General features: G+C 41.1%; 1 protein-coding gene across 1 annotated transcript in view; it reads right to left on the reverse strand.

Moving 5' to 3' along the window:
- STAB2 (stabilin 2) overlaps positions 1 to 18,378 on the reverse strand; it is an 89,815-nt gene that overhangs the window by 70,374 nt on the left and 1,063 nt on the right. The window contains exons 2-9 of the mRNA XM_035901474.1: positions 14,877 to 15,010; positions 14,024 to 14,139; positions 9,800 to 9,885; positions 8,879 to 8,948; positions 6,417 to 6,512; positions 5,987 to 6,112; positions 3,801 to 3,997; positions 2,735 to 2,868 (exon numbers count right to left, since the gene is read on the reverse strand). Of these exons, the coding sequence (XP_035757367.1) occupies positions 2,735 to 2,868; positions 3,801 to 3,997; positions 5,987 to 6,112; positions 6,417 to 6,512; positions 8,879 to 8,948; positions 9,800 to 9,885; positions 14,024 to 14,139; positions 14,877 to 15,010 (959 nt within the window). The remainder of the gene's footprint in view (positions 1 to 2,734; positions 2,869 to 3,800; positions 3,998 to 5,986; positions 6,113 to 6,416; positions 6,513 to 8,878; positions 8,949 to 9,799; positions 9,886 to 14,023; positions 14,140 to 14,876; positions 15,011 to 18,378) is intronic.

Consider the following 18,378-nt stretch of genomic DNA (forward strand, 5'->3'; position numbering starts at 1 on the left):
CCGATGGGGTAAATAGTGCTGTACTGATGTACATATCCCCCTTCACTTCTGAGCAGAGAAGGAAAAACAACTAAGGTTTCAAAGGAGCCGAGGAATAGTTTAGTAGAAAAAAGAAGCTACTCTTGAAATACTGCACAAATCAGATAAAGGTTTCGAAATAAACCTCTCTTTTTCAGCAAATGGTCATAAAGAAGCAGGTGGTTAAACATAGTAGGTTTTTTGGCTATCATTTCCAGGGGCACAGTGAACTGCAGAAATACCTACATAGTCTGAAATTTCTTTTCTGAGGACAATATTGCTCATAACTGAGTGGGTGTCCAGTAATGCGGTTTGGATTTGTCTGCCAAAGGAAAACATTCAGCAATTACAGATTAGCACCTATTGCATGGGATTGAACCCTTCAACCTGTCTGTCCCCTCACCCCTTCTGATGGAGTAATTTACTCTGTGTGGCCGGGCTGGGGAAGGACCAGCTGGGTGATGGACCAGATCCATTTTGTCTTAGCTTTGTCTGGAGGATCTGGTTTGCAACTCATAATCCACATGGCTTTATAGGTTTTGCTTTGAATGCCCTGTGTACTGTATGGGCTGGGTGCCTCTAAAGAGGAACAGCTTTACAACAAACCCTGCTGGACTATTTAAACTTAGTTGTTTGATGTTTTCATATATATATGGACATTATAGGCATGGACAGTATAGGCAGGACTGAAAAAGACGGGAATTGTCACTACTTCAGCTTACCTGGGAGGGGGAAGAGAATTGCTTCTCTCTAGAAAAGGGGAGCTCAGCTTTCTGTTTCCTTTTTACCTGAAACTTGCATAATAGAATTTTGGTTTATGTAGCTACTAATTTCTACACTGAAGACATAGTCAGAGTAAAAATAAGAGTGAGATTAAAAAAGAAAATAATTGAGTTTAGCTGAGGGAAAGCTGGTTCTGCTCGGAAACCAGAAAGGTTATGGTCTAATACGCAATGTAATTCTGCACCAGTTGAAGCTTTGTAGCTTCTGGGCAAGGCTGAGCATAATTACTGTGCTGAAGCAACGCCATAGAAAGTGTCAGCAATCACTCAGGAAAGATCTATATGGGAACAGAAAACAGAGACAATCTTGATTTTCCAGGAGGTTGTGACGTTCACAAACTAAATGTTTGTCTTTTCTACATCTTTGTCTGTATAAGAGATTTATTCCTGCACAAATCATTTGATTCTGGAGAAAGTAGAAGTGACTGTATGGGGGAAGCTAGCAGCACAACTGTGTCTTTAATAAAAACAAAACCAAAAACAAAAGAAAGGAAGCAATGCAGGTTTGTGGCCTCTTGTTACAGCTTTGTGTTTTAGAAGAAGTAGAAAAACCCACCAAAACAAGCCCTCTCAAATACATTTAAAATCTGTGACACAGCCAAAGTACAGTGTCCACCACTTATCAGAAACGATTTACTGTCCACATTTACCAATGAATGTTTTTCTTTGCAAAGTTCCTCTTCCATAAATGGATTTTCCTTAATTGGAAACTATTCAGTATGGTTTCAGTTTTTTGCCAAATAGATAGTTTTAGTTTGATTTGAATCCCACTCCTTCTGTATTTGTTTTTGTCATTAAAGGTTACTGAATGAACAATGTGTAACGAATTTGGATTGCTTGTTTCCACCCCTTCATAAATTTTTAATTCTAAATTTCTCAAAACGTCCTCAGCTGTTGAAAATTGAGTTGCAACAGTGACAAATTAGGAAAGAAGGATCCTGATTTATGTGACATGGAATTTTATTTCAGTTTTCAACTCATGTTGTGCCATATTGTAGTATACTGTACTGTACTAGAAAGCTGCATGATGAAGCAAGAACTGGCAATAAGAATACTCTCCCAAGTGAACACTTTCTGTCTATATAGGTCTATATGATAACTAATTTGTTCCCAAATTACAGCTAATGGCCCATCTTGTCTTTCACATTCAAACTCTCAGTTCCTGAAAACTAACATTCCAGGGACACCTCTTTAAACCCAGTACTAGCCAACACTGTGCTATGGAAATGTGTAATACACAGTGTTTGGTTTAAGATAGCTATGTTTAGTGCTAAAACTGACTTTCCTCCTAACATCTCTGTAGCAAATTTCTGTACAGGAAAACAAACTCTGCCAGAGGTTTTGCAGTTTCCCACATGCTTGTCTCGAGGCTTTGAGGAATCTGCGGAGGTTGGTGTTGCTTTCACATCATGGGGGTCAGATTCCCTAGTATTGGTACACTAAAAAGAGCCAGTACTCCAGCGCTGTCCACGATAATTAATGCTGATTAATTTTTAGCATGCTGCCTGGCATGTTTCTGGCCCACACCAAGTAGCATTTTCCCAGGCAGTGCCCAGGCACGGTTGAAGGGGTAGAGTGTGCCAGGGACCTCTGCCAAGAGGCAGTTACTGTGTTTTGGAAGAAGAAGAGACTTTAGCTGTGAGCTTGCCCTGAGGAACAGAAAAGAGGTCTCGGTCCTTTTTATTTACTAGTGTAGAAATGACCTCTGAGTGCTATAAAAATAAAACTTAGTAGGTATTAGCAACTGGACTGATGAAATCAAATGTTAGGCTAATTGCTTCACCCTAACCCCACTAAATCTTGTCATTTGTCCTTGATAAAGAAACCATTAATGATAACTTCAAGAGGTGTTCATCCCCTGGATTTGTTTTAGCAGCCTACTAGGGGGAGGAGGGAGTAACTGGGCGAAAGCTTTAATAAGCAGAAAGACTCACGTAATCTCTCCTGGTGCAATCATCGAACATTTAGCTTTTTTATGGCAGGTGTTGCTTGTTTCACAGATGTCCGTCATGCTGCATCCTTTCCCGGGCACAAAGTTTGTGTAATGCTTCTTGCATTCGCAGTGGGACTAAATCAGAAGGATGGGAGAGGGGAGAGAAAAATTAGACCTGTGCAAATTGTGGATTTCAGCATACTTGCTGGAACTAGGGACTAAAGACAGTGAGCTTCCACAGCCTTAGTTAGTTTATACAACTCTATTCTAGGTTTTATTCACTCCAGAAAACGACTGACTCTCAGATAAATTTCCTTCAGATAAAGCCCTTTAGATTCACTTCTGTGATCAGACAACATTTAAAATCAGTGTGGGTAGGTCAGATTTTTACCTCTGTTCTCACAGCCCTCTGCCTCCCAAAACGAGTGCCAACACGGATTATTAATGAGCGAGGTGTATCAGCACTTATATGAACGTGAACCACAGGATGACCCTGGATGATTGACTCCCTTTTTGGCTCTTCAAGGTGTCCAGGCAAAACAGGCATGGTCTGCTGAAGTCTGGCTTTCTCGCTGGCTGGAGTTTTACACACAGAAACCTGAGACAGTTCCCAACAGCAGCCTTTATACGGTACCTTTCACCAGTAGTCCTCAAAGACCCAGATTACTTCTTTCTTAAATACATTCACTGTAGGCATTTATCTGCGGTACCTGTGTAAGGACCCTACTGGTCCTGCAAGCCCCCTGTGGTCAGAGAGAGAAAATTTAACTGGGAGAAGCTTTGTTTCAGTGCCTTCATTTTGGGGAGGCAAATCTAAGCCTAAATATTCTAGGAAAAAGAATGCTATTGCCATTCCCATTTTCAGAGGGGAAAGTACCGCATAAATGCATAGAGAGGGAGGTAAAGGGACTCGATCCTGATCTCCAGCATGGCTTATGCCAAAGCTAGGAGTAGAGCTGGGCCTCCCTGAGGCCTGTTCCTCTACCCTCGTTGCTTTTTGGAGAGAAAGCATTATTTCTTCCCAGGCAGTTGACAGGAAATGTCTGGGGCACTCATTCAGCACTTACCTTTCCTGGCCCATCATATATGCAAATGGTAGACTGTGCAGGGCAATTCCCATATACTGCTTGGCAGGGGTCTATGGGTAAGCAGACTTGACCGTCCCCTCTGTAACCTTCTTGACAGATACATTTGTGCTGATTTGGTCCAAGGTAAATACAGTCAGCATGAGGATCGCAGACCTTTTTGGAGCATGGGTTGATAGCTTGTGAAAAAAAGAAGTGAAGTAAATGAATTATTGCCCACAGTTCTAAAATTGAAGACACGGATTTGGCAGAGCACTTCCATGCCAAACAAAGCCCAGGTAGACTAAACTTTTCATAACAGCCAAGTCTGAAGTATCGTGGCGGCATGAAGGCAGAAGGGAGGAATGTGTTTATACTAACATAGCAACCAACTGTTTGCTTTTGAACTGAAATGATCTCTTAACTTGGCAAATTGAGTTATAAACAGATTAAAACATGTAAGGTGCTCATTAAAATATCACAACTGTTTCCCTGTTCTCTGGTGGATTTTAACCAGAGAAGGTCAGGTACGAGGTCTGTACAAGCTTTAAGCACGTGTTAGATCAGTTGGAAAATATTTCTCAATACAATAGGTCTTTGCTGTTTTCTTTCCGGTAATTAAACAATATAATGTCATCTGTTCAGCTATACGGAAAACTGGCTGGCAAGTGCTTTATTCAAGCCTTCCACACTGTTGTAGTTTCGGGACTGGACTGGAAGCTCACTAGTTATTTCCATGAGCCCCTTTTTTCAAGGCAATGGCATTGTTTGTCCTTGTTCATCGTCCAGCAGTGCTTGGAGAACACCTTCTTGCACCTTTGTGTCCAGTTTAGGATATGGTCAAGCACACATTGTAGCTGGAAGGTGGTAGGCCTTGCACTCGCCTAAAAGGTGGTGCTGCTCACTGTCTGCCCCTCTCCTCCTCCCTTTCTTTCCCCCTCAGCTGGGACTGTAAGAGCTGGCAATGCTCAGCTTCACCCTTTCAAGCCTTCTTTTCGGTTCTGGTGTGAAGTCACGCACATACATGCATATTCACATGCTCAAATTGACCAGAAGCAACACCACCTCCAAGCAGAGTCTGGGACAGCCACCACTATCCTCACTTACGTACTTAGCTGTGCTGGAGCTGCTTGTCCTCTGCTTCCCAGCCAGTCAAATGTAAAAGACACTGGCTCAAGCCACAAATAACCCCAGTATCTAAAGGAGGAGCAACACCCACACAGACTGCATCAATACAAAACCCAAGAGAGGTAGAGATACTAGCATCCTTCTTCTCTGCTGGTTGCTGCAATTTCTTTGTCTCTCGCTTGCCTATGCTGCCTACTAGAAGAACGACACATTCCCCGAGGAGTGACTTTCTGATGTCTTGCGCTTGGATGGTGTTCAGGACTATTCAGAGAGGATGACACCGTGGTTAGGACCAAGAGGACTGAATGTAAAAATTTGCACACAGGGTAAGAAGTATTGTATTTGTGGCCTGATCCAAGCCAGCATTTATTAAATAGTGATTCCAGCATCAGATACGACCATTTTCTTTATTGCAATTGGTCTAGAAGGAAGAGCTGGTGCTGTAAGATAACATAAGGTGAGGAAAGAAAATCTGGTCTCTTGTAATATAGTTAATTTTAACATTCAATGGCAAGTTGAGGAGTCTATAAAGACAACTTTAAGGTAGACTTTTACCTCTAGCTGAGATACTATTAGCTTTATTTCATGAAAAATAGGAAAGCTGAAATGAGCTTTACCTCTAAAGAGTTTATGCTTAGTGAGGAAGCTGAGCTGCCCACATGTTGGATATTCAATAAATATAAGCCTTTGGTTGCTGTTGTTGATTTTTATGGAAGCAAACTGTGAGGGTGAACTTCAGTGTGTAGAGGGACGTGATAGGAATGGATTTGTAAGCACTGATGACCCAGTATCCACCCTATGTATTTCAAGGGGGTTTACTAGCTTTAGTCTGGTTGCATGGACTGAAGCTTGTTAGCAATTGGACTGATGTGCTTCTGAAGCACATTTTAGGCTTTAGTTTCATCCTGAAAGAGTCTAGTTCGTGCACGTGAGACTGCTTTGGGATATGAACCCAAGAACAATTAGATGGTGAGATTTGTTTCAAAAGCACACTCAGTATCTGCATTACAATCCCGATGATGTGGTATACAAAGAACTTGGTGGACATGAAAATTACTCACGTTCACATCGCGTACCGTCCCCATGGTAGTTAGGCAGACATGTGCATTGCAGTTGTCTTCCATCCTCGCCTGAGGCAGTGCATCTGGAGTTTGCAGGGCACTGCAAGGCCTTGCATTCAGCTATCGCTGAGGGACAAAGTGTGACAGGTTAAGCTGTGTCTGCACGCTCTGCCAGGAGGCATTGCGTTCTGCAGTAGGCTAGTTCAAAGTACGCCTGATCAAGGGACCACTAATCCCATTGCCGTCATACTTTCTCTGACAATTGAAGTGGTGATGATGGTTATGGGAGCTCACACACAGGGTTTGAGGTTCAGTGTGTGTTTGGTTGCTCCAGAGTGACTAACCTGACACTAATTTTACATTTGTCCTTGCCAATTCTAACTGTGTCAGAGCTGTTGAATATATCTTATACAGAAAACAATCTACTTACGCTGATCACAGCTGAGCCCTTTGTATCCAGAGAAGCAAGTGCATCTTCCATCCCCTGTAATTCCACTGTTGCATACTCCATGAACGCAGTCGCAGACTATATGGAGAGATGGATTGGCTTTACTGAATAATAAGGGTATTCGGTAAGATATCTTTAGCGGTTACCCATGGCAAGGGGTGTCCTGGCCAACAACTTTGGCCAAACCAAGCTTTGCCCTGAGATCCTGAATGTATAGGCTTCCACTAATGAGAAAATCAATGCTCACCGTTGCACACATCAGTAAATAACATACTGATTTTTGTAGGCTGTTAATAGCCTGGGGCCTGAAAATCTTCAGGGGGCATGCTATAAACATCAAACTGACTAGCTGCTAATACCACAAAACTTGTGAAATTTGACATACAGTCTTGAGCCAAAATTGAATATAATATATAATAGAGACCATTTTTATAATTGTTAACAATTTGCTCATTTTTGCTTCAGTTCTGTTTGCCTTTCTCAAACACCTCCAGAAAAGATGAGGTTTGTGAATTCCCCCGCCCCGAAACAGAATTTATTTAGTTAAAAAGGTAATTAATCACTGTGTAGGTCTCAGGCTTTTTTCTGGTCTTGTTCCTATATACTGTCATTTCTGGTTATAAACCTTGTAACAGTACGCGCACAAGATGCCGTATTTGGAGTCCAGGCAACTATGAGACCCTTTTATAAGTGGTTTTTGAAGCTTTAAGTATACTTAAAAAGCTTTATAGTTATAACTGTTTTAATTATGGTAATGATGTTTTTTAAAAAGGCCCCTTACAATTACACTTGGAAAAGCCTCTAAGATGTACAGAGTTGGATTGGTGACTCCATGTTTAAGCTGCAGTGATGTACCATATCCTTTTCCCTTTACAAACATATCCTGTGTTCATGCAAATCTTCTACACTAATTGATTAGTAACGTTCTACCTATGTTAGTAGTCCTAATATAAAAACCAGGGATGTCTAAGGTATTGCTGAAAAGCAGTCAGTTGCAAACGCACGGTACTTATAGGTGCTTAGAAATCTTGGAGGAGCTCAAATATCTGAAAGCTGAAGTGTAAAATGTTGCTTAAATTAGTATGCAGCTGAGTCCTCTGGTAGCTTCTTGAAAAATAATTACATTTGCAATATTTAATTCATTCAAGGACCCTATTTTCAGGAAAACGTTGGCTCAGTTACATTTCTGTGTATCAACACTGGCATCCAGTGGACAGCTGGTGGAAAAAGAGCCTTTGAGTCAGCAGTGGCGTAGTGGGTAGTGCAGAAAGGCCAACACAGATTGATTAAAGCGAGGCCATTCGTGACTCTCTTTAGAAGTAACTTTATGTAGATCTTGAGGGAATAAAAAGAGTTTTGCTTAGAGATAAACAAGGATTACCGCTTAAGAAAGAGACGTTTCTTAATTTTTTTTTTCAGGTAGTTTTCTGATGTGTCTGTTTAATGCTCAGCAGGGGTCAGGAAGGTAAATAAAATACTAGAAATCATTAAGGAACAGGGAAAACTGGAAAATATTATACAAATAATTATTATATATACACATACAAATACACACTGGTGGTTCATACACATTTTAAAAGGTGCACATAGCTCTCATCCCTCCCTCTCCTAATAGAAGTATGGCCAACCAATGGAACGATCTGCTAGCCAAAAACTACACCAAATTCATCCTTTTTCACACTTTCGACTAAATTATGGATCTCCTTGGCACAGAATATTGTGGACAGCAAAACCAGAATCGGATTCAGAGGCAAGGTAGGTAAGTTATGGAGGATGGATCCAGCAGGAGCCTTTAAACATTACAATTTGAATGCAACCCCTGGCTGCTTGTACTCTTTCCCTAGATATCAACTATTGGCCTCCAATATGGGATGCTAGGCTAGAAGGACTTTTGGCCTGATTCAAAATGGCCTTTTTGGAGTCAGTTATACTGATTTTAATACCGCATGAGTATTTCATGCCTTAATACAGATGCTCCGGTTTGTAGGTGTATTTAAAAAAAACATAACAAAACACCGTAAGCCACTATAAATTCTGAATTTGCTATGTTCCCACCCAATATTTTAAGTACCATAACAACCTCCTGTATTTAGATCAAATAAATGCAAATCCATCATTTTGGGTGAAAAGTGGATAACACGATAACTGGCTAACGGGGGGGCATACCTGGAGGAACTCACAGGTGATTCTAACGCCTAAGTTATTGGGGTGTTGGCTATAATAAAGATATTCAAGATGAGATTAAGATATTTTTGTAGCACTATACTGAGTGTCTTGTTTGTACAGTCCTGTTTTCTTCCCCTGTTGTGTTCCCTGAAGCAGGCAGCAGCTCTTGACGGGAAACCCTTAGACCCCCTACTCATTTCACTGGGATTTCATAATATCTGAATATGTCTTTCACTCACCTTCTTTTCCCCACTTCAATAAAGAAAGCTCAAACTCACCTGATGTGCAGTGAGGACCAAATAAATTCTCTTCAGCACATTTTTCACAGGCTGTCCCAGCAAAGCCTTTCTGTGAATTACAGAATGGAAATCAAAACTTAAGTTTCTCATCTCTCTCTGTATAGATATATGCTTAGCAGTCTGAAAACAGCATCTTTAGCTGCCAAAAGAAAATAATATGAAAGGTTCAGTCAGAAAAAAAAAAAAAGAGATGACTATTGTAATCCAGAAAACATTGTCCGTTAAATGTTTTTTTTCCCTCTCTTTTTTCTTTCAATTTTAAATTTGTAGCTCTTACACTTTAAATCAAACCAGATGTTCTGAATATCAAGTTAACAATAAAGAACAGTAATCAAGCCTAATGCCCAAATCATTCTTACAATTGTTAGGTGGTATTTTCTGTCTACTTCTCACTCTCTCTCTTTTTCACGTGTCCCCAGATGTGCTTTTGATGTAATGGAAAGATTAACCAGTAGAGAGAGAGGTAGAAAAGATTAATTTGAGCTGGTTTTTCTTTAGAAAAAAAATCTTTTTGGCTGAAGTTATTAAGCACTGCACATTGCACTCTCAGCAAAGGAACATTAATACTGAGAGTATGAGTCCCAAGTATAAGTCCTTTCTAATTAGGGCAAAAAGTCCTAAGTAATAGCACACTCTTACAAACAGAGGAACTCAAACCCCCTGCTTCAGGAAGACAAGGTGAAACAGCTCTTTAATAATATCATCCAAACTTGCTCAAGTCTGTAAAAATAATAGTGTGAAGATTAGTGCCAAGCAAGCCAAAAATGAACTCCAAGCAGATAATCTCTGCTATTCCTGAAATACTTGCCTCTAATGTATTTATACCACACCATATGTGTTCTTTCTTAGCAGAGCTTATATGCTGCTGTTGTATTTTTTCAGTTAAAAGAAGGGACGTACCTGACAAGTGCACGTTCCGTCCCCATTTATACCCTGGGAGCAGTGTCCTCTCCGGTTGCACGGTGACGTGGCTCCTCCCGGACAGGCTAGAAATGACAATGTTTAAGCCACCGATCAGTTCGCTCTGACCCTTATGCCTCCCTCATGCGTTAGGGGTGGCGACCTCGGAGACTGCAGGGTTTTGGGCCAAGCAGGGAACTTGAGTGACTGCTGCTGTTTTGCAGCTGCCCAAATCCCTTCACCAGAATCTAAGGCTTCAGTGGAGACCATCACCCTCTCTAATATGGGAACTTAAGCTAGTGACTGCAATCAATGGATTGTATAAAAAATAATTTTCTTATTCTGAAGTGCCCTATTGATTTTGTCCCTGCTGATCCACCTCTGTCTGCAGACACTCTAAACTGTTACCTTTTTTGACACAAGTGGAGTTTGCCTGACTGCTTCTTCTGTTTGTTAATACAACTCTGATTGATTGAAAATTTGCCATCAGAATTATATTTGATGCTGAACTAGAGTTTAAATAAGTCTTTTTCTTTTCCCCACAAATTGCATTTGCTTTATGTGGAAAGTTTTTCATTTTCCCCGCTACCTCCCATAAGACTGCGATATTTGATTCAAATGATCTTGGGAATTGAAATATGGGTATCTCATAACCCACTTCTGTCCACTGGGCTGTGGTCACTAGTAAAACTTGTGTGCCAAGTGATGTGCTATGCTCTTCAGATCCTCTGGTGCTAAAACCATGATTACAGGCAGCGGTTCCCCAGGTGAGACAGTCTGACCCAAAACCTCAGCCATCAGGAGACGCTATGAAAGAATAACTGCATTTCCAAATCAAAATAATTTAATTTTTGGCTGAGATTTTTCAATATTCAAATTTTTACTGAAAGGTTACCTGCAGGAAATGCATATTTTGAGTCAGATTGTTCTGTCATTTTTTTTTCCCCCATAGGGATATCATAGTACCATAGAATGTTTTGGGTTGGAAGGGACCCCTAGAGGTCATCTAGTCCAACCTCCCTGCAGTGAGCAGGGACACCGCTAACTAGATCAGGTTGCTCAGAGCCCTGTCCAACCTGGTCTTGAATATCCTTATTCTTTATAGTTGTGCAGCCTGTCTCTCCATGGAAATGATTTATTAACTCCCTTCCATAAGCCCTTTCATCCCATAATTGGAATTCCCATTAGGAACCATAGTCCTGATGCAGGTGGTACTTGAATGTACTGAACTTGAACTGCCCTCATAGGTTCTCTGCTGTACCTTACTGGTAGATATATTGCTTGTAAAGAATCTCAGTTTGTTCTGTGTGGGTTGAGATGAGCGGCAGTGAATTTATGCTCCCACTGAGTAACTTAATCCTGTTTTAGAGTGTTTAAGTGGTAAGGAAGTTTTCATGAAAATGAATTTGACTTAGGCAGAATGATGAGCAAATAAGTGGATGTGTATATATATATATATACACACACCTAATTTTAATGAAGGCTTTGGCTTTATATCAATTTGTCACTATTTCTCAGTTTATTCCTTAATGGTGAATCTGGGAGGTCTGTTGGATCTGAGTAAGCTTCTCGTGAAAAAACCCATGAAACTTAAAGATTAAAATTTTAATGCAGTTCATTTCATATGTGCTGAAATAAAAAGATTTATTAAGAGTTGAGATGAAATAACCATAAATGAGGTAAAGTAATAAATACATGTACTTTGATCTTTAAAGTGGCTTTTATTGAGTCTTGCTTTCTGGCTACCATGTGATAGCTAAATCTCATCTTTAGGACTGACACAGGCACAAACGGTTTAATATTTGCTCCGAATGGAAACAATTTTAACTGCACCGATGCTTTTATTGAATGTGCAAAGATAGAGAAATCATGGGAAAACTCAGTTTATGGTATAAATTCGAAGAAAGCATACTTTAAAATTGCCGATGAAACAGGTTTTTTTTGCAGCTGATAGCCGTTACGCTTCCCCTTGTCTTCACTACCTCTTGCCTCTTGTTTTGGTACCACCAGCAAGGTGGTAAATTTATCAGAAGTTTAGCAAATTACCATACTGTTGTACAAGCTTGGTCAAGCAGATGAAGTGCTTGCCCCGGCTGGGGGGGCCGCAGGAGGCAGTGCCGGGGCACAGGAGTGAGACCTTCACTTCTGTTGAGAATGTTTTTCGAAAAGTAGAGAAAAAGAGATGTTTCTGCCTAACGTTTGCGACTCTCAGAGACCGAAGGCCTAATCTTTACATGTATGACAAGAGAGCTTAAATCTGTCAGCTTTTTTGCATCACAGAGTTTAAATCAGCCCTTCCCAAGTGTTTTTAAATGTAGCCTCTTCTTGGATAACCTCTGCAGGCTGAAGCAGTGCATAGAACCTGTAAAGATGGTGTATTTTGGACATATAATTCAATAGAATTAGATTTATCTTTCCTCTTGGCCTTATAATTTCCTTTTCACTTTTTTTTTTTCTTTATTCTTACAGTGCTTTCTGCTCAGTTGCTCCTACCATGCACCTTTCATTTGGTACCCAGGCTTTTCTTTGGAGCCATGCAAATATTTTCCCAGAGTGGGAACCTGAGCTGGGGTAGGGAGTAGCTCCCACTGAAGCCCATCAGTTACACATGTAGGGCATCTGAGCTTCACCAGCTTTGGCAACTGTGGTTGGATGAAACTGGCAGTGTTAAAAGGCTGGGCTCTTTTCCCCTGGACCTTTTCCCCCCCATACTTTCCCATTTTACTTGATGCCTTTTTGCAGAGGGATGGGTGTGTGGCTCTTTGGCTCGGGGCGCTTCATGGGGAGGGAAGGGGGACAAAACATCTTTCATTCACACTGTGTGTTTCAGCATGTACTATCATTTGAGGAAGTCTGAGTGCTACTTAGGACCTAATTTTGTCATTGCCATCAGATGCTAAATGTGAAGTAAACCTCTAATCAGGGATTTTTCTCTGGCCTCAGGAAAGACCGGCTTTCCTCCAAACACTTCAAGGCATGCCATATGTTCTTACAGAGATTGCGATAATGCAAAGAGCTATTTTCTTCCTCCAGATGACAGCAGAAACAATGCTGAGACCTTGATTCTTTGCTTTTTGTGGCCAGGAAGTTTGTCCAAAGGAAGAGAGGGCTTCCTCACCTCTGCGGCCTCCTGCCCACAGCAGCGCAGGCAGGGCTCTGGCTCGGGGGGGCAGCAAGCTCTGCCCCTCTTTAGAAACACCCATGCCCCTTGCATGGCCTCCCCAAGCACCCTGAAGTGTGGGGTGACAACCACGTGTGGCAGCGCCTCCCTCCTACAGGGCACCTAGGCTGCATTTGGTGAAAAAATGGTAAATCACCACACAAGTGGTTATCTTCAGAAGATGACAAGACCACATACTACGTACTCAGCTATTCTCCCGTCTTTCCTGTAGGAGTAGCTGTAAGTTGGGGTTTGACTCTTTTACTTTAGTAGATAAATGACTGGTATTTAAATCATAGCTTGGGCCATGCCAAAATAATTTTTTTAATCTATTTTGTGGACAAAAGGACTTCACAGATGTTGAACCAGACCTTTATGCTGTTATTTAAACCTCTAACTGAAGGAGGAAATGGTCTGGGCAGGGAAACTTCCTCTGCGGGTCTTGATGCCCACCTCAGTAGCATGAGATCTGATGCACTTGTGGAGATGCTGAAAGGCTTTTCCTGAGGAAGGGGCGGTGGGGAGAGAGACGCCCCTGGTTACCCCTGCTTCAGTAATGGACTTTAGCATTCGCTGGAGGTTCAAAAAAACTTGGAGGGAAGAACTATTTCAAGTTGAGCTGAAAGACCCTCCTTGCATCAGAAAGTGAAGAATTAAAGAGAATTGGAAATATTTCAGGCTCAGAGGAGGGCTTTTTTCACCTCAAATGAAACATTTAAACTTGTGGTTTGAAAATTTTAATTTTTAAAATCCGTTGTGGGGATTCTCCCAAATGAAAAGTCATTTTGCAGGCATTGACTGAAATGTTTTGTTTTGAAAATCTCAAACCTAAGGGGGTTCCTGACTTTTTTGAATTTTCCTATGATTTTTTCTTTTAAAATGAAGCATTGAATACGTGGTTTTCTCCAAATCCTAAGTTTTGGCTGAAAACTGCTCTTTATTTCTACACCTATAATAAGCTCTGAGGAGCAGTCTTATCATGGCAATAGTTTCTGAAAAGAAGAAAAATCACTGCTTTACTTCTACTCAAATTCTATCAAAAAAAAAAAAAAAAAAGAGCTTACCCATGCAGTCTGGCCCCCAGTGTCCCTGGCAGCACTCAGGTTGTTCAAATTCCTTCATACAATGATGCCGACATCCCGGAAAGGAAAGTGTGTGTGTTTTAATTTCTAGATAATACCTGAGGAAAAGAGTTTGGAACTGATTTAAAGTACTCAAAGGCCTTCTGTTGGGAAAAATGAAAATCTTAACCTCCTCTTCTCCTTTCAGTGTCACACAAGAACACTTTAAGCTTAGTTGTATTGATCTGCCTTTTTTTCTTCATTAAAACATACATTGCACATCAAGGTCTAAAAAGATCCTTGGAGCCGTTTCTTTTGCATAGTATATTTATATATTTTTTAATTTCTGCAACCTAAACACAACAGTTTTGATTTGAAATAGTGTTTTTAAAATTATTTAATATCAAGGTTCTTTAAATGCTAAGTAAGCTCAAACCAGTTACATTTTCCCTAAAATATTGCTTTTCTTTTTTTTTTTCTAATCTGAAAGGCAAGATTTCAAATTTGTTTTGAGATATTTCTTAGGATATGAATGATGTGTAGATATAATTTATATGATAATATATATTTATCATTATATTTATATATCATTCATGTCAACTATGCAGAATAAACAAGGAAGTGATTTTATGATATCACTCAAAAGAAAATCTGGTAGGCCATCAATAGCAATGTTTATTTTCCTCTTATATCATTTGCTGATTAACTTTAGGCTTAAAGTACTTTGAGTGGAGCTTGAGTTCCCGAGTTGGTGAAGCATAGAAATTGCATAGAGTAGAGCATTTGTAATATGAATTAACATTTCCTAATTAATGAGAACAACATTCACGGGGAAAAGCTCTGACAGAAGAGATACCTGCAATCTGGTATCCCAGTCCCATTGGTAATTTTGGTGTAACCAGCAGGGCACTGGGTTTCGAGGTTTAAAGAGCAAGGTACACATTCAGTTTTCATTCGAATGAGCAGCTTTTGATCACATTGCTTCTTCATCTGTAATAAGAGAAGATTAATTAAAAAGAAGGAAAAAGTTCTCTGAGTTGATTTGACTCTGCCCCCAGTGGCATTGCTGAAAAATGACAAATTTAACTCGGCTTTGTTCTCACTCACAGACACAAGCTCTGTCCTGGAGCTCCCAGCTCTGGAGTTAAACTAGGAAATAGACCAAGTATTAGGGCTTTGCAGTAGTTGCGTCTGCACAAAATATGTCCAACCACTGCAGGATAAACCCTTCTAAGCATCTTATTTCTCCTAAGAATGCTTTATCACAAATGCTAAGTTCAGCAGACTTAAAAGCCAGGTTACTGAGACAGCATCTGCCTATGGAGCGTTAGTTCTGAAGTTGCCGCACAAACCCAAAGCAGGATGGGGAAAGACAAGTGCTGGCAAGTGCCTTCTCCATTCAACGGAGAAGCTAAACATAAGGTGTGGAGGACGTTGCCTGTGGCTCTGTGCACACAGAGCACAGCATGAGCCTTTGTTCCTCTCAAAAGCAGGTTTCCTGTTATCAGCACCACGGTATTGAACTTTACTAAAGGACTATGGCTGGTATTTTCAAACTGTCATAAAAGGATGATGTCTAGCTTTGCAGTCAAATCTGGTAGAAGTTATGGGCCTGACCCCACCAGAGCACACTGAGAAGAGCAGCCTCCTCTTTTTTTTTCCCTAGAGAAAGCCACAAAAGGAACCTGCCCAGCTTGGGAAACCTGGCCGTAGTCCTCTAGCTCAAATGCCAAGGGCTCGTGCCCCTTGATGTGGAGGTCCCAGTTTCAAGAGTGCAAACCTGACAACTGACTTGAGAAGGTGGCAAAAAGGAGGAAAGGCATAGGGTATTGTCACAGCGGTGGCATTGTATTTTGTGGTTGTAGGAATCATAGATTTGCAAATGTCTATATACCAAAAATAGCATCTGTTTCGTACTACTAAAATAGTCAACATATTTTAAAGCAAAAAGTCTTTGCTGAACTCCATCTAATGTTGACTTCATCTTCTTTCTTCCTGGTGAGTGTTTGTAGAGGAAAGTTCAAAATTCACAAGTGGTGAGAAATGATCTAATGCAAAATACAGTCTTCAAAAACCAACAAAAAATAATAAATGAGATCATCATTCTTGGAGAGGAAGTACTGTGAAATTCTCCATTTTCTATTCCAAGATAACCATTTATCCACTGTTCTCTAAGTCTGGACCCATTTAGGTGGTCTTAACTCCCGCAAGCAATATTGACCATGAGAGACTTCCTGTCTGACACAATAGAATTGAAATGAACTCTCTGAATGGGATTTCAATTAAGCATCGAGTAGTCAATTAAGGCAATGTCTGAATCATTGCCAGGCCAAGGTGAGGAAATGCTTCATGTTTATCTTGAAAAATTGTACCTGCCCACTGTGTGTGCATGTGTGTGCATGGGCCAGTTCTAGCAGTATCATCCATTTGAAAATATTTGTATATGTTAATAGTTGTCTGTGGGCATTTTAATTAGTTTCCCAGATTATAAAGCCAGAAGGACAATTATACCAGAGGAGCATAATACAGGATAATGGAGCTTCTTGCATGAAATTTAGTTTGAACAAGAAGATCTTTTAGAAAGCATTCATTTGATTTGGAAATGGCCAATTGTGGAGAAACAAACTGTGGTATGTTACTTCTGTCAGAATTTGTTTGTGATGGTTTTGCTTCAGTCTCCAGCCATTGCTTTTCTGTAGCTTGCACAACAGCTTGCTCAACAAACCCTGTTCTGTTACAGGGTTTACTACTCCCTTATGAATACCTACAGTCTGGGATCAAAGTACATTTTCTTTGTGCACCTAGATAAACAACATTTCTTGAATTCCCTGCTATGACTGTGGTTTCCCAATTCTTGAGTCATCCCCTAGCTCTCCTCTGGAGCCTGCCCAGTTTGTCAATAGACCTCCTGGAGGGGGAGCATCAGATCAATCCTCTCTGGGCAATTCCTGTGCGCATGAATGGGACCTGCACTCTCCCCCTGCAAGGTCTTCTCTGTCCCCTGCCTTGGCAAATCGACCATTAACCTTTGTGCAGCAGCATCACAGCAGGAGCTTCAGGTCATTTGCTATGCAGGGCGTATTCCAAGCTACCACTTCTGAGGATGTAGCCCATCACAGTGCTGTTATGTGTTGCTCAGTGGATATCCTCCAGTATTTCTCTCCAGGGATTCCCAAACAATACATGTGCACGTGCAACCCTGTGCTGTCCACTGCTACTGGTACTGGACCTTCTGGGCACATCTGGGATGCTGCAGACTCTTTGCAGAAGCTCATGGTTGGCCTGAACAGGTACACTGGCAGCTTGGGCAGGATTTCTACATGTGTCACAGCCTGGTAGTCCTGGATGAAACCCTCACCCGAGCAGTTTCCCCCCTTGTTAGTTATCCTCCCTTCAATGTTTGTGATAGCAGCACATTTCAGTAGTGAAGATTGTGAGGATGTATCACAGACACTGATTAGGAGATTAAGTTGCATGAGCTCTGAGGGACTCCACTTGGTAGTCATCACCCAGTTATAAGTACATTTCATCATCTATTTAGTTGTCAGATTTTAGTCTTTTTAAATGTACTGTTGAAATCTGATTTGGATTAAATACAATACATTCAAGTATTTGAGTAGTGAAATCTCTTATTCTTGCATAGACACATTTCAGGTGTCTTTGAAATAAAAGTGAGACCTTTTTCCAGATGTGGGTATAACGTGGATACAGCTCAATCAGACACTTGGCAAAACAGCGGTGAGCATGCTAGGAGGACCAAGCAACCTCCCTGCCCGCTTGGCAGAGCCCAGCGCTGGTGAGGCATTAGACTGACCTGTGTCTTTGGGCTTCAGGTCTAAGGTGGTTCCCACAAACTCAAACCAGAGCATCTCTGCACCTTGCTTCCCATCCAAAACCAGCTCATGAGGCACCAACATGAGGGAGCTTGAATGCTTCAAGCCTTTCAAAAGCCTGGTGGTCAGCACCAATGCAGCCACCTTAATGGCCCATCCTTAACGAGAGACTCTGCGTGCACCAGGGCAAGAACCAATGCAGCACAAATGTGCAGTCCAGACACCTGAACTCCTACAAGCATTTCCACTGAGTCAAGTCAGTACTGTTGATGAATCATAAACTCAGAGCCTTGGCTAGTCTTTAACCAAGTATGCTACGTAAGCCCTCCTCCTCGCAGGTGCTAGGGTTAAGCCATTAAGAGTCTGGATAAACTGCAGGGCTTGTAGGATATTAAGGTTTCACGTAGGGGTAGCTGAAATGATCCCACTGCAGAAGTGGTCATCAAAAAGGCACCTCACGAAATTTCATTTTTGGAACAAGAAAATTCAAAGAGATTTTGAAAATGTAAGATAAAAATAGAAATA

The sequence above is a fragment of the Egretta garzetta genome, unplaced genomic scaffold, assembly GCF_000687185.1.
Source record: "Egretta garzetta isolate BGI_Z169 unplaced genomic scaffold, ASM68718v1 scaffold159, whole genome shotgun sequence".
Lineage (NCBI taxonomy): Eukaryota > Metazoa > Chordata > Aves > Pelecaniformes > Ardeidae > Egretta > Egretta garzetta.